Source organism: Onychostoma macrolepis, chromosome 21 (assembly GCF_012432095.1).
Source record: "Onychostoma macrolepis isolate SWU-2019 chromosome 21, ASM1243209v1, whole genome shotgun sequence".
In the NCBI taxonomy this organism is placed as follows: Eukaryota; Metazoa; Chordata; class Actinopteri; order Cypriniformes; family Cyprinidae; genus Onychostoma; species Onychostoma macrolepis.
Genome location: NC_081175.1, coordinates 29,375,216 through 29,388,094, shown reverse-complemented (window position 1 = coordinate 29,388,094; position 12,879 = coordinate 29,375,216). Strand labels below are relative to the sequence as shown.

General features: G+C 35.0%; 1 protein-coding gene across 1 annotated transcript; it reads left to right on the top strand.

Annotated features, from left to right (window-relative positions):
* The first annotated feature begins 8,012 nt into the window (after positions 1-8,012).
* LOC131528955 (GTPase IMAP family member 7-like) lies at positions 8,013-11,578 on the top strand. The gene is made up of 3 exons (XM_058758435.1): positions 8,013-8,136; positions 8,727-8,762; positions 8,891-11,578. Exons 1-3 carry the CDS (start codon positions 8,103-8,105, stop codon positions 9,808-9,810), a joined length of 990 nt encoding a protein of 329 aa, XP_058614418.1. The 5' UTR covers positions 8,013-8,102; the 3' UTR covers positions 9,811-11,578.
* Positions 11,579-12,879: the final 1,301 nt, after the last annotated feature.

Below are 12,879 nucleotides of genomic sequence, written 5' to 3'. Positions count from 1 at the left end.
GACTGACAGAGGAATTGGAGAGACCGAAAGAGGAAAAGGTGAGACCGAAAGAGGAAAAGGTGAGACCGAAAGAGGAATTGGAGAGAAGGACAGAGGAATTGGAGAGACTGACAGAGGAATTGAAGAGACTGAAAGAAAGTCAGCAATGTGTCTGTAGTTGATACTTCTGCATTATTTGATGCACAGATGAAACATGAGGATTTAATGAGTGATAGTGAGAAGAGTTTATCTACCTTTTCTCAATGTCAGGTCGTGGAGATCAGTTAGAAGAGACCATAGAGAACCTCAATGCTTAAAAAATATTAAACAATATATTCAACTCAAATAATGCAAATATATATATATAAAAAAAAAAAAAACAGGTAATAGTATAAATGTCAAATTATGTTGTGCCATTTCTGCTGATTATTGGTTCTTATTGTCTGTGTCACGTGATAAATCAGCAAGTGACCAATTAATTAAGCACAATTAATCATCTAATAACATGATCATGTTTTCTGATTTTCACGATTGAATAAATGTCTGTGGTATTGATGTGTTAGCAAGCGAAAAATATTGAAACATATATTACTGTTTATTCAGTGGTGGTTATTGGGGGAAAACTTCAGTTGTACATTAATAGTATAAGAAATAGTAATGTGTAAATTAATTTTGTAATATTACATTATTGTTTTGTTGTTTGTCCAATTGTTTTGCACAATGTAATGGTTAATTTGTCATTCCGGTAATCTGTAATATAGCCTACTCAAATCAGTGTATCATGAACCTGTTTATGTAAGTATTCATCTACCGCTCAGATTAATACAGTCAGTCTTTACATTGAGATCCTGATTATCCTGTCAAGGATTGTGCACTGTAAAAAATGAATCATGGGTCTTGTAATTTTCATTAAAAAAAAAATAAGGTGATAATTAAAAATAGTGTGTACACTGTAAAAAAAAATTCCCGTAGTTTTCACAAAATAATTCTGGCAGCTGTGGTCAGTGGCGGTTTTAGGCATGGGCGAACGGGGCAGCCGCCCGGGGCGGCATTTTTTCATGACACGTGGGGGGCGGCACAAGCACTTGGAAAAAAAAAAAATCATCTGCGCCGCTAAGCGGTTTTCTATTATTTATCATATAACTGTGCGGGGAATTGGCAAATTGGCGCCCCTGCTTGTTGAGAAGGTACCGAGGACAGAAGCTGTGTGAGAAGTGGAAAAGGGAGGGGGGTGCGGCCGCGGGGGACAGTTCACCTCTCTCAAATTAGTGGGACAAGTGGGCTAAAGTCAGTCACACCCAGGGGCGCGGGAAGTGGGGGTGCTGAGGGTGCTGTAGCACCCCCTGTTTTTTTTATGTGGGCAACTGTTTCATTGTTGGGAATATATATATATATATATATAAAAAAAAAAAAAAATCGGAGTGTCTATTTAAGTGCAAATAGCTATGTTGCTGGCAGAGGCTATTTACATTAACTCCACCCACAAATGTATGATTGGGATAGTCAAATATGCAAAAGACGGTTACTAGTTGTCAGATTTAGTGGTGCGGATGGTAAAGTTTGCAATACACTTCTTTTGACACGATCGACCGGGGTTCGAATCTGCCTTTTGGCGAACTTTTTTTCTCCCTTTTTAAATTTCAAATCACATCAGAAAAGCATTTATTTTTTTATAAAAATGAAGGAAATAATCAAAACGTTGAACATAAAGTATCGGGTAGGGTTAGGGTAGGTGTAGAGAGGGCTTTTGTCCCAATAAGGTGGCATCCATTTAATAATTAGAAATAAAATAAAAAAAATTACACTCAATAAGTTATTGCATACTATTTTATAATGTATTATAATGCAGAAGTGCAGATAATTACCACTATTTTAGCAATAAGTAATGTTTTTCTCTAATAATGTTTTTATTTTATTTTAACATAGAATAAATAGAATCTAAAGCTATTTGCACTGTGTAAATAACATCACTAAAGAATACTGCTATTTTCACTTTGTGGTTTAGTCTTGACTTCTGGTCGTGAGTGACAGTGTTGGGGGATGGGAAATCTGTTGATTGTCGTGTGCCAAATAAACACAGAGTGTTTATTATGTATATAGAGTATATTTATTTAAGTTCTGATAACTTATACTGTTTTGTGCAGAATTGTGTTTTTCATGTTAAAGGATTTGTGGAATTGAGAAATATAAGCTTGTCTTACACTTATATTGTTATAGTAAAACTGTTTGTGCAAAATTTTTTAGCCAAAAAAACTATCTTTTTTTTTTTTCTCGGATGGGGGATGGGCGCTCAGAGGGGTCTCGCCCGGGGAGTAATTCAATGTAGAACCGCCACTGGCTGTGGTTGCCAGAATAATTTTGTAAAAAATACAGAAAAAAACTGTAAACACATTTACAGAACAAAACTGTAATTTACAAACAGGGAAATTTGAATGTAAACCACTAAATTAAACAACACACACTGCTATTAAAATCTGTTTTGTACCTTTAACATACTGACAACCACCATAATAATGTAGGTGATAAAAGAGAAACATGAAGAATCAGGTAGCTTCGCCACAAGCAGAAGTATATACTAATATATAGAAGGTGCACAGAGTCATTCATGCAAACACAAAACACCATCATGGTAACACACATGATACTTAAATAATGCAATAAACTTTCATTAAACAACAGAAGATGTAACATAAAGCCCAAATGTACATAACTGATAACAAAAACTATTAAAAAACATGATTATTTAAACAAAATACTTTCAAATGTGGAGTGTCACGCAGGGAATTCTGGGAATATCAGTTTACAGTTTTTGACTAAATTATACATTGTTATTTTTACTTCTAAAAACTGTACAATTAACAGCATTTTACTGTAAAATTACATGAAATGTCTGGTTAGATCTTTTACAGTTTTCACCTGTATATAGTACAGGAACTCACTGTTAACATATTAACAGTTTTTTTCAGTAGCGTTTTTACAAAATTTTACAGTTAAAAATACACTTATTTTTTACAGTGTATATTTCATTAAAGAAATTGTGGTTCAGTGTTGTATAGAAAATATTGAGGACTTTTTACTAATAAAACCAAGAGATGTGTTTTCCTAATTTCTTAAAGGAAACTTAAGCAGTTTTGAGGCTTGAATTGAGGAACTGATTAAACAAAAAGGAAAAAGGGTTTCCTATTTATTTTAAGAGAATTAGCTCAATTTTGCAGTTTTATTTTAGAGGTGACTGTTAGTTCCCAGCATGCTTTGCATATGGCTGGATATTGAGAGTAAATTATGAAACTAAATGCTATTTTATGTGTTTTTGAGTGAAGGGAAACATCTATTAATGTTTAATGTTCAGTTATGTTTGACATTTGAAAGAGTTTCTGTTACGTTGACGTTTCCATTATGCACTGCAATCGTTACCATTGTGCAGAAGATTATAGCTTATGGTTATGGATACTACTCCTATAATGCATTAACCCTTGTTCAGTGAGCAGTAGCTTTGCTCGTGCTAGTGCAGTATTAGTATTGCTCAAATATTTTCATACTTGAGCTGTTTGGCTGCATACAGTCTTTTAAATGTATAAAATAACTCAAAGTAAAATTAAAACAGGCCTCACTCAAAATCACAGATTTTTGAGAATCAATTTAAAAAATAGAACACATTTCACTAATTATATTAAATACATTATGTCATAGATTAATTAATTTAGGAGATTTTATATGATTTATTCAGGTAGAAAAGAAATTCCATTAAAAAAAAAATCAAGCCTTAAAAACTACTCAAAAATATTATCGTTAATATTGTTACCATAATTTTTTTTTTTAAAGTAGATAGCTCGTTCCATTTTTTACAGTGTGTGTGTGATGACTGTCTGACTCTACACTATATATAAACAGCAGAGTATGTAAAATAATAGTAATCTTACTGTTAATCAAGTGCTTTCGTTTATTCTGTGGTAAATCTCATGGATATCACTGAGAGAGATTGTTTTTTTTCTGTTATTGTTGTCTCTGTAAAGTTGCTGATAGATGTCTGTCAGAAAACCAGCGGAATTAAAAACTACCATCGCATTAGCATCCTTATACAGTTTTCTTTGTTATGAAAGAAGCATGCAAGGGAATGGTCTAATTTTCATGTTTTGTGTAATTTTGAAGTAAAATAATTATATTATCACGTGTAATTACACCAGTCCACCAGCAGAGGACCTCATCACTTCATTATAATCACAACTAGAATCAATTCTCCTGCTCATCAGGTAAAGACTATATAAGCATTGATCTTACAGTGATTTATTGTGAAGTACTGTTTGACACCAGCTGAAATTATGAATATTACAAACTACTGTCCTTCTGTTGTTTATGATTATTATCTACTCTTGATCTTCTCGTAGTCCATTTGGTTTGTTCTGCTGACCAACTTTTTATTAATATCGCTGTATGTTGGTCCATTCAGCTTTCCTTCTATTCTACTAGCCATAACATTCTGTAGTTGAGATGATCAGGAATGTTTAACAAAAGGACAAAGCATGAAGGAGCTCTGAACAGTGAGTTTCACATTTAAACAATATTTAAGAACAGGAGTTCACAATCTTAAAATGGGTTCTTATCTCAAACAATAAGAGAGAAAAACACAAGATGCTAAATGAGCTGAGAAAAAGAAGAGTTTAAAAAGAAGAAGGGATCAAGAAAGAAAAAAAATGAGAATCTACAAGAAGAGAAACCTGGAGGAGCAGCAAGTGAACATTAGTGTTCTGTTGAGCAGATACAGAGAAGTTTGATTTGAGTACTTTATAAATGTTTTGTTTTATAAAGTGAAACTGAGTCCCATTAAATGGAAAGGATTTTTTTTTTTGCCATCTTTGAGACAGAATTGAAGAACATAAACCAGAAAACTGAAACATACACTGATATTGCGCCACTCTATATTGATGTTGTTTGATGTGCAGTTGTGTTGAATATTTTGTTACATTCCAATACAGTTCATGTTAATCATCATCATCATCCTCACCACTGTGTACCAACTGGAGAACTCAGAAACTGGAAATGATCATCTGCATCCAGATATACTGACATTGGATCAGCAGCTGCAGGTATCAGGTAGAATATTAAATATGAATGCAGACTGAATTTATTTTAAACTGTGACTGAAGATTTTGACATTTGTGGCATTAAGTCATTGTTCAAACATCATTCAGTGTCAAGTGTTTTTAACTTGGTTCAATCAATACTATTTAACACTTCAGTACATCTAAACATAGTGTTTATCAGTGTTTCCGGTAGCATTATGCACTGTTTTTTACACTTATACTACTTTTCTTTCGTAATATCAAGAAAACTTCCATGCTTTCTGTTACGGAAGGACTCGGACACAAAGGTGGATGGTGAAACAGCAAAGATGTGTTTATTAATTTGCAGGTGAGGCACACTAATGGTGAAGAGGTGAGTATGAGATTAGATCTTTTCGCTGGATCGAGGTATGGATGATGGAATAATGGATGCAGTTCTTTTCCACAGCGTGACACGAAAGTGAGACGGGGGGATCCACAATGACAACCACTCACTTCACTGACGGACAATCTACGAGGAGAGGAGACACTAGGAGGAAGGAACACAGAAGGTAAGGCAGACAGGTAAGGTAATGCTTTTCTTGGAAGGATATATTTTCTTGGCCTTGAGCGATAGCAATGTCGGAGTCCGTGTAGTGATGAACGAGATCGGACAGTGAAGTGAGTGTGAGAGGAGCTTTTGTAGTGAGGGATGATGAGGACGTGATTGGGTGCAGGTGTGTGTGATCAGAACTCTGGTGAGGTGGATCGCTGTGATTGGTGGAGTGAAGGGCCTGACTGAGCTGTGACACTTTCATCATTTCCATTTTTTTTAGAAGTCTATCGTCTTTTCTTCTCTGCTGATTATTTATTGTCACTTACTCCTGATTATGATCACTGTCATCATGCACATTTCTGATAAAAGATCTAATGTATTTACTATTTTGAAGCACAAAGAACATTTTAATGCTGCTCATATGCTTTAGTAAATCCTACTTGATTATTTCTAAATTCAATGTTCCTCTTTTTCCGGTCAAAATCAAGTGTGCAGAAGGAAAGCAGACACATGCGTCTCAAGCAAAAACAAGATGGAAGTTTGTTATTTATTATTAAGGTCCATTTAAGAAACATCGTTTTATGGTGTGTCCTTTAGTTTTAACACCTTTAACCTTATTATTTATCATTCTCAGGTTAGGTAAACTAAGTTAAATCTGAACTAAATCAAAGGCATTCAGTTCATACTTACAACTTTTTTATCAATTTTTTTTTTTTTTTTTTTTGTGTGTGTGTGTGTGTACATTTCAGCGATCTGATCTCAGGGCAGCTTCTGTCTGGATACCAGGCAGTATTGCCAACTAATTTTCAGAGGAAGTTGCTAAAGGTTTATGTAAAAACGTCATTACATAACAATGCAAAATTGTCATTGCATAGAATACACACTGAGATTTTGTTGTTCATTACATTTTATGTATTTTCTTATTAGCTAGTAAAACTACACATTGAGAACAAGTTTTAGTTTTAGCAGTCTAGTTATTATGATACACTTTTTAAAAAGAATATGTGAAAATTGTGCACAAAGTATACTGTGTTAACATGAAGGAATTTTCTGTATTGATTCACAGGTGTTTTACCCTAATTTTTTAATTTTGTATTGCATTTTGTTATGTTTCAGGGTTACAGGAAATGTCTGTAAACTTAACGGATAATATCCTGGCAGAAGATTATCAGTACCCTTTCTGTTTTGCTATTTTCTTTATACAGTGCCTGATGGACAATTATATGTATAGCTAATAACAAAGTGCAAGGAACAATTATTATTGAACAACTACAACTAGCAACTTAATTCCCGTATGTTGTGTGTACTGTTAGTTCCTCTTTCCAACTCTCTCCAGGCTCATGTGCTGCTAGGCTTGCAGCTGTTCAGTGGTTTCCTCTTTTTTTTTTTTTTTTTTGTAATTTATTGGGATAATCCGTGTATTTTTAATAGTTTGAGTCACTTTTCAAAAGTTGCTAAAAGTTGCCAAATAAATTGTAAACATAGCTAAATGTGTTGCTAGCTAGGTGCTTTTTTAAGATGCTAGGGTGGTCCGAAAAGATGCAAAATCTAGCAACAAGTAGGCCTATGCTAAGTTCGCAACACTGACAGCAGAGAAAAAATGGTTATGCAATATGTAATTTTTCTTTAAATAAATAATGCACCTTTCACCTCCGCAGTTCCACTCGTTCACCAGCAGAGGACCTCATCACTCCACTATTAATCACATCCAGATTCATCACACTTTTTACATCCTCTTTTATTTTTATTTTGTGGGCTTTCCCTTTATTTGATAGAGAATCATCTCTATGTTTGCAGATAACATATTTTTACTGTATATTGTGTTATCACTTGTTCAGTCTTATTTAAGGTAAAGTCTTGTTGTCCCTGCATCATCAAAACTGCATCCTCAGACAAGTTTGTTGGCCTACATATTTCCCTCAAATCAGTTTATTTCTCTTCATTATATTAGTTAAATAAGTAAAATAAAGTATGGCACTCTAAACACAGTAATCTATGCTTATATGACAGTCTGGTTTGGGATTTGTCATTTGTAAATCACTTTGGATTAAAGTGTCTGCTAAATGATTAGCTATATATAAATGTAGACACCTCACTCTAGGCCACATTGCATAAAAGGACAGATACACAGTAAGTATACAACAATGTACAACAGCAATACATCATTGTTTCTCGCGCTCGAGAAACAATATCTCGATACGCTTTCAACTCGTTCTTTAGTCTCGAGCAAGAGACTGTACGACATTCACGTTACATGATTTGACTGATTTTTACGTAGAGAGCGTGACAGCGCACCGCATAAAATAAAATGATCGTGTTTTCATAACCGCTTGCCAAATTCAAAAGCGAAACAAAAATTAAATCATCTTTGAAAGCAAGGGGGCCCCCTGGTGTTTCGGGGGTCCTATGCAGCTTGCGTATCGGCGCTGTTTTCAGGCTCACTCAGATTTTATGATACACCGGATGTGTTCGCGGAGGAGAGATTCGCCGTAACCTGCGCGTGCTGTGATCTGCTGTAAATCTCAATCATGGCCTCCTCAAGCACCGCAGTAGTGACAAAAGGTAACTTTCTGCCATTAGGAATGATTCGAGATTACATTTGAATGAATTAATTGTGTAGCTTTTATTAGCCTACCTCTAGCGGTTTTGTACTTTAGTTTTACTTTCGATTTGCACGTGGAATGTGAAATGCTGTTTACGTTAATATCTGAAAATAGCTTACATTTATTCAAAATTATTCATTTTCTTCGTTGTTGATTCCTTGTCGTATTGTCATTTCATTAAAAATAAATAAATAATTTATTTTAGAGGAACGCTGCAATGCGATTGCAAATATTATGTATCAAGTATGTTTGAAATGGCAACAATACGTGCTGTGAATGCTTTGAAACAAACCTAAAATCTGGGCTTTTCTCTCATGAAAGAAATGTTAAGTAATATGTAAAGGCCAATAGAAAAGTAGTTTTTAAAAAAAACACTACTGTGACCAGACTATTGTAGTGTCATATATTGTCATATATAGGAAAATGTTTCCTAAATAACTTAAACAAAATATTTAAACTTAACTAAATATTTTGAATATTTTAATTAGCAACATAAAAAATAAATGAAATGGATGTCATCTCTGTCTCTCTCTCTCTCTCTCTCTGTAGGTAGAAGGGGAAGCTTTGATTTTGAGCATCCAAATAGTGAGTATATACAGTATACAAATGGTCACAATAAATGCAGATTGCTTTGTTTTTTACTTAATTTACTAAGCAATCTGTTAATCTGTTTTATCTTAAAAATGAGCTTTTAATTCTCTCACACTTTTCAGTGTCTACTAGAAGGATGGTGCTGGTAGGAAAGACTGGAGCAGGTAAAAGCTCCTCTGGAAACACAATCCTGGGCAGGAGAGTCTTCAGAGCCGCTAGTGGTTCATCTGTGACCAAAGAATGCTGGAAAGAGACTGCAGAGGTGGCTGGAAGAGAAATTACCCTGGTAGATACTCCAGGTCTGTTTAACACAGACGTTTCTGAGGAGTATCTGAAACAGGAGATCAGTAAATGTGTGAATATGACGGCACCTGGACCTCACGCCATCATCCTGGTCATTCAGCTCGGTCCATTCACAAAAGAGGAGATGATGTCCGTGGAAAAATTGAGAGCCATATTTGGAGAAACAGCAGATAAACACACAATCATCCTCTTCACGCACGGCGATGAACTGACCAGCACTATTGAAGAATACATGAGTAAAGCTGGTGAGAACCTGAAAGAAATCCTGAGGCGCTGCGGGGGACGATATCATGTGTTCAATAATAAAGACATGGAGGATCGTGTTCAAGTTCTGGAGCTCCTGGAGAAAGTAGATGACATGATCGCTGCTACTGGAGGTGGATTTTACACTAGTGAGTCTTACCAGGGTGTGGAGCTCATGCTGAAAACTAAAGAAGAGGAGCTGAAGCGACACTACGAGAAGAAACTACAAGAGAAAGAGAGAGAACTAGAGAGATTTACTGAAGAAAAGAGGACATTACAGCAGACAATTGAGGCACTAACAGCATCAGAGCAGGAGAAAGAAGAAAAGATACAAGAGCTAAAAAGAATAAATCTGAGGAACGTGTGTAAAATGATGGAGTTCAAACGATATTATGAAACCAAACTCAGAGAGGTCAGACAGGAGGCAGAACTGACTCATATAAATGACAGAAAAATGATGGAGATCTTAACCAAGCTACAAAAACTCCAGATGTAATCATAGATTGATATGCATTGCATAGAATGATGCAATATTATTACAGAAATTGCTGTATTGTACAATACAGCAATATTGTATATACAAACATTTGTACTGTAAATCTCATTATAAAAAGGTTAGTTCCATTCCTAGATTCTGATTGGTCAGCAGCTGTGTTTTATTCACATACAGCAGGCTATGACCGCTTCACCCAACGGTTCTTTGTATCACTGATCAACACCCTTAGCAACCACTTAGCAACATAAACAGTCAATAATATAGTTTCATGTAGGGTGAATTGCTCTAAAGTGGGACACTGCCTAATGTGGGACACCGAAGGTCTAGTGTTTGTAACTCCCCCATAAAAACATTAATGCCAGTGAAACTAAGGTTTAGCAAAGCTGTGGTGTTATGTGATCAAAATCACATAACCTCTCAAATGTCCATTCATATATGAGAGTGGAGCGGTCATCAAGCATGAAGTATCTTGTATAAAGACCACCCAAGGGTCAGTGATAGAGTTTTGACAAACTTGATATGAGTATAAATTAATTAAAAAAAAAAAAACAATCCTGATACTTTTGGGGCTAATGTGCTTATGAAATGTTTGTCCATCAAAAAATAGTATAACTTTTTGGACACATGTAAACCTGGTTCTATCATCCTTACTGCAAATGGATTGGTCTGTTAACCCAAGTTTGTGTCTTCTCAATGATGATTCTGGTCTCTGTATAAGTTCAATGCAAAAAAAGAATGTTGTTTGCTGGTTTTACAGCTGCGAAGAAGGCTATAATACAGAACTGGTTTACACCGCACATGTGTAGGAAAATATATTGGATCCGTAGCCTCATGCAAATAGTGACTTATGAACGTACAACAGCACGAATCAATGGGACCAAGCCTTCTACCATCGACACTTGGCAGTGCTTTCTCTTTGATATACGTGACTGTATAAAGGAGTGACTTTTATGTGTTTCTTGTCCTTCCCTCTCTCCCTTCCTCTGACTGGACTTTGAGATATTGAGTATGTGTCTGTTGTGTTTTTTTTTTTTTCCTTTTCTTTTCTTTTCTTTTTGGATGTTATGTATGGAAAAAAAATAATTAAAATGTTGATAACAAAAAAAAATAGTATAACTTTGTATGTATAAACTATATATTTTATATTTTAATCAAATTTCCTAGTGTCCCACTTTAGGTAACATGGTTTCGGAAAGTTGGACAGTATTGATTAGCCTAATGTGGGACAGTACTTCAGTCAATCAAAAATTTGTGGTGGGGCAGGGTTTGTGGGGGAAAATAGTTATTTACAGGGTTTTAGTGTTGTTATGCAATATTAGAATGCTGTTACTGCAGATGGGGTTATAGATGATGATGGTGGTGTCTTGACATGCAAGGACTGCTTGTTTCTAGAGATGTAATGAGTTAACCTCTGCAGGTTGTTTTATTAAGGTAGTTCTAAGGTTTGTGCTGGCTGGTTTTAAAAAAAAACAACTTACGATCGTAAGTGTTTGTTGTTTAGTAAAATAGAAAACATTAGGCAAAATGGTCTTGAATGTTTTTAAAATTAGTTCACTGCACGTTCATGAATTCTGGCTCAAGGTTGAATCTAGCCTAAAGATTTTTCAAACTGTGGGTTGATGTTTTTTTTTTTTTTGCAAGTTGCAAGATTTTATATTTTGCCTTCAAATAGCCCTGGCTATTGCCTGTTGTTAAGTAAAGTGAATAAGATAACAGTCAGAAATCTAAAATAGGCCTATATGACAATAACTGCTTAATGTCTTATAATAAATGCATCAAAACTACGATATTGTATTATTTGTCTGAAGATGTTCAGTTATCTACGGAGCCCTTTAAAGGACATTGTGGTGTGAAAAATTCCGGGTGGGAGGAAAAAATATTTTTCAAATGTTTTGCGTTCCCTCGCAAAACCATTTGAGTTCGGACAAATTCTTCCTGTTTACTTCACAGCTTGCAGTGGTTACAGCTCGTATGTTCACAATGGAGCGGTTCGTAGAGTTTTATTTTGAACTTGGACTCAAATAAATTAATAAGTCAGTGCTTAGTTCAAGGCACGGTTTTGGGACATAATAAAACGCTTAATGTGGCTTAATGTTTTAAAACAGTGAGGACCAAATTCGATAATAATAAAAGCTTATAAAATTATTAGGCTAATATTAATAACCTTATTAATAATATTACTAAACAGAATAGCCCAGAATATGAACACAACGCCCTGCAGGTAGCCTAAGCTTTTTCTCCCTCATAAAACGCTTAAGGTAGGCTATAATGAAAACGGTGATTTAAAAATACCAAAGCCATTACATTCATATTCTGGGCTATTCTCCTTTATTAATAGTAATATTATTAATAAGGTTATTAATATAAGCCTAACAACTTTATTAATATTTATTATTATCGAATTTGGTCCTAATGTCACTGTTTTAAAACATTAAGCCACATTAAAGCGTTTTATTATGTCCCAAAACCATGCCTTGAAATAAGCTCTGACTGTATTTGAATCCAAGTTCAAAATAAAACTCTATGAACCGCTCCATTGTGAACATACGAGCTGTAACCACTGCAAGCTGTAAAGTAAACAGGAAGAGTTTGTCCGAACTCAAATATCTTTGCGAGAGAACGCAAAAGTTTAGAAAATTATTTTTTCCTCCCACCCTGATTTTTTTTCCACTCACCCCGAATTTTTCCCACCACAATGTCCTTTAAAGGGCTCCGTAGTTATCAACCTGGTCTCATGGCATTTACGTACCTGGGTGCACTTTTTAGCGTGACATGAAATACGTACCAATAAGTACATATCACTGCAGTTTCCAAAATAAATGAACACTTTCACACAAATTTACAGAGTTGCGATTAATAAAGCGTAATTTTCGCACAATTAGATATTTGAATTCTGAACCACCACAATACGTATCTGAAGCAACATAATAAAAAAACAGCAATACGTACCAATATCTATGTAATAAAAGCGTGCCAGGGTTCACATATTGAACCTGTGTTTTAGCGCCACTCAGTGGACATTTCTATTTCAAACTGCAGCGAAACGTGCAGCAAGGTACGTAAAACAGT

Excerpts from the sequence above, each read along its gene's own strand:
- LOC131528955 (XM_058758435.1), top strand. The coding sequence starts at position 8,103 with ATGGCCTCCTCAAGCACCGCAGTAGTGACAAAAG. Across the intron at positions 8,137-8,726 it reads CACCGCAGTAGTGACAAAAG|GTAGAAGGGGAAGCTTTGAT; the intron begins GTAACTTTCTGC and ends CTCTCTCTGTAG. Across the intron at positions 8,763-8,890 it reads TGATTTTGAGCATCCAAATA|TGTCTACTAGAAGGATGGTG; the intron begins GTGAGTATATAC and ends CACACTTTTCAG.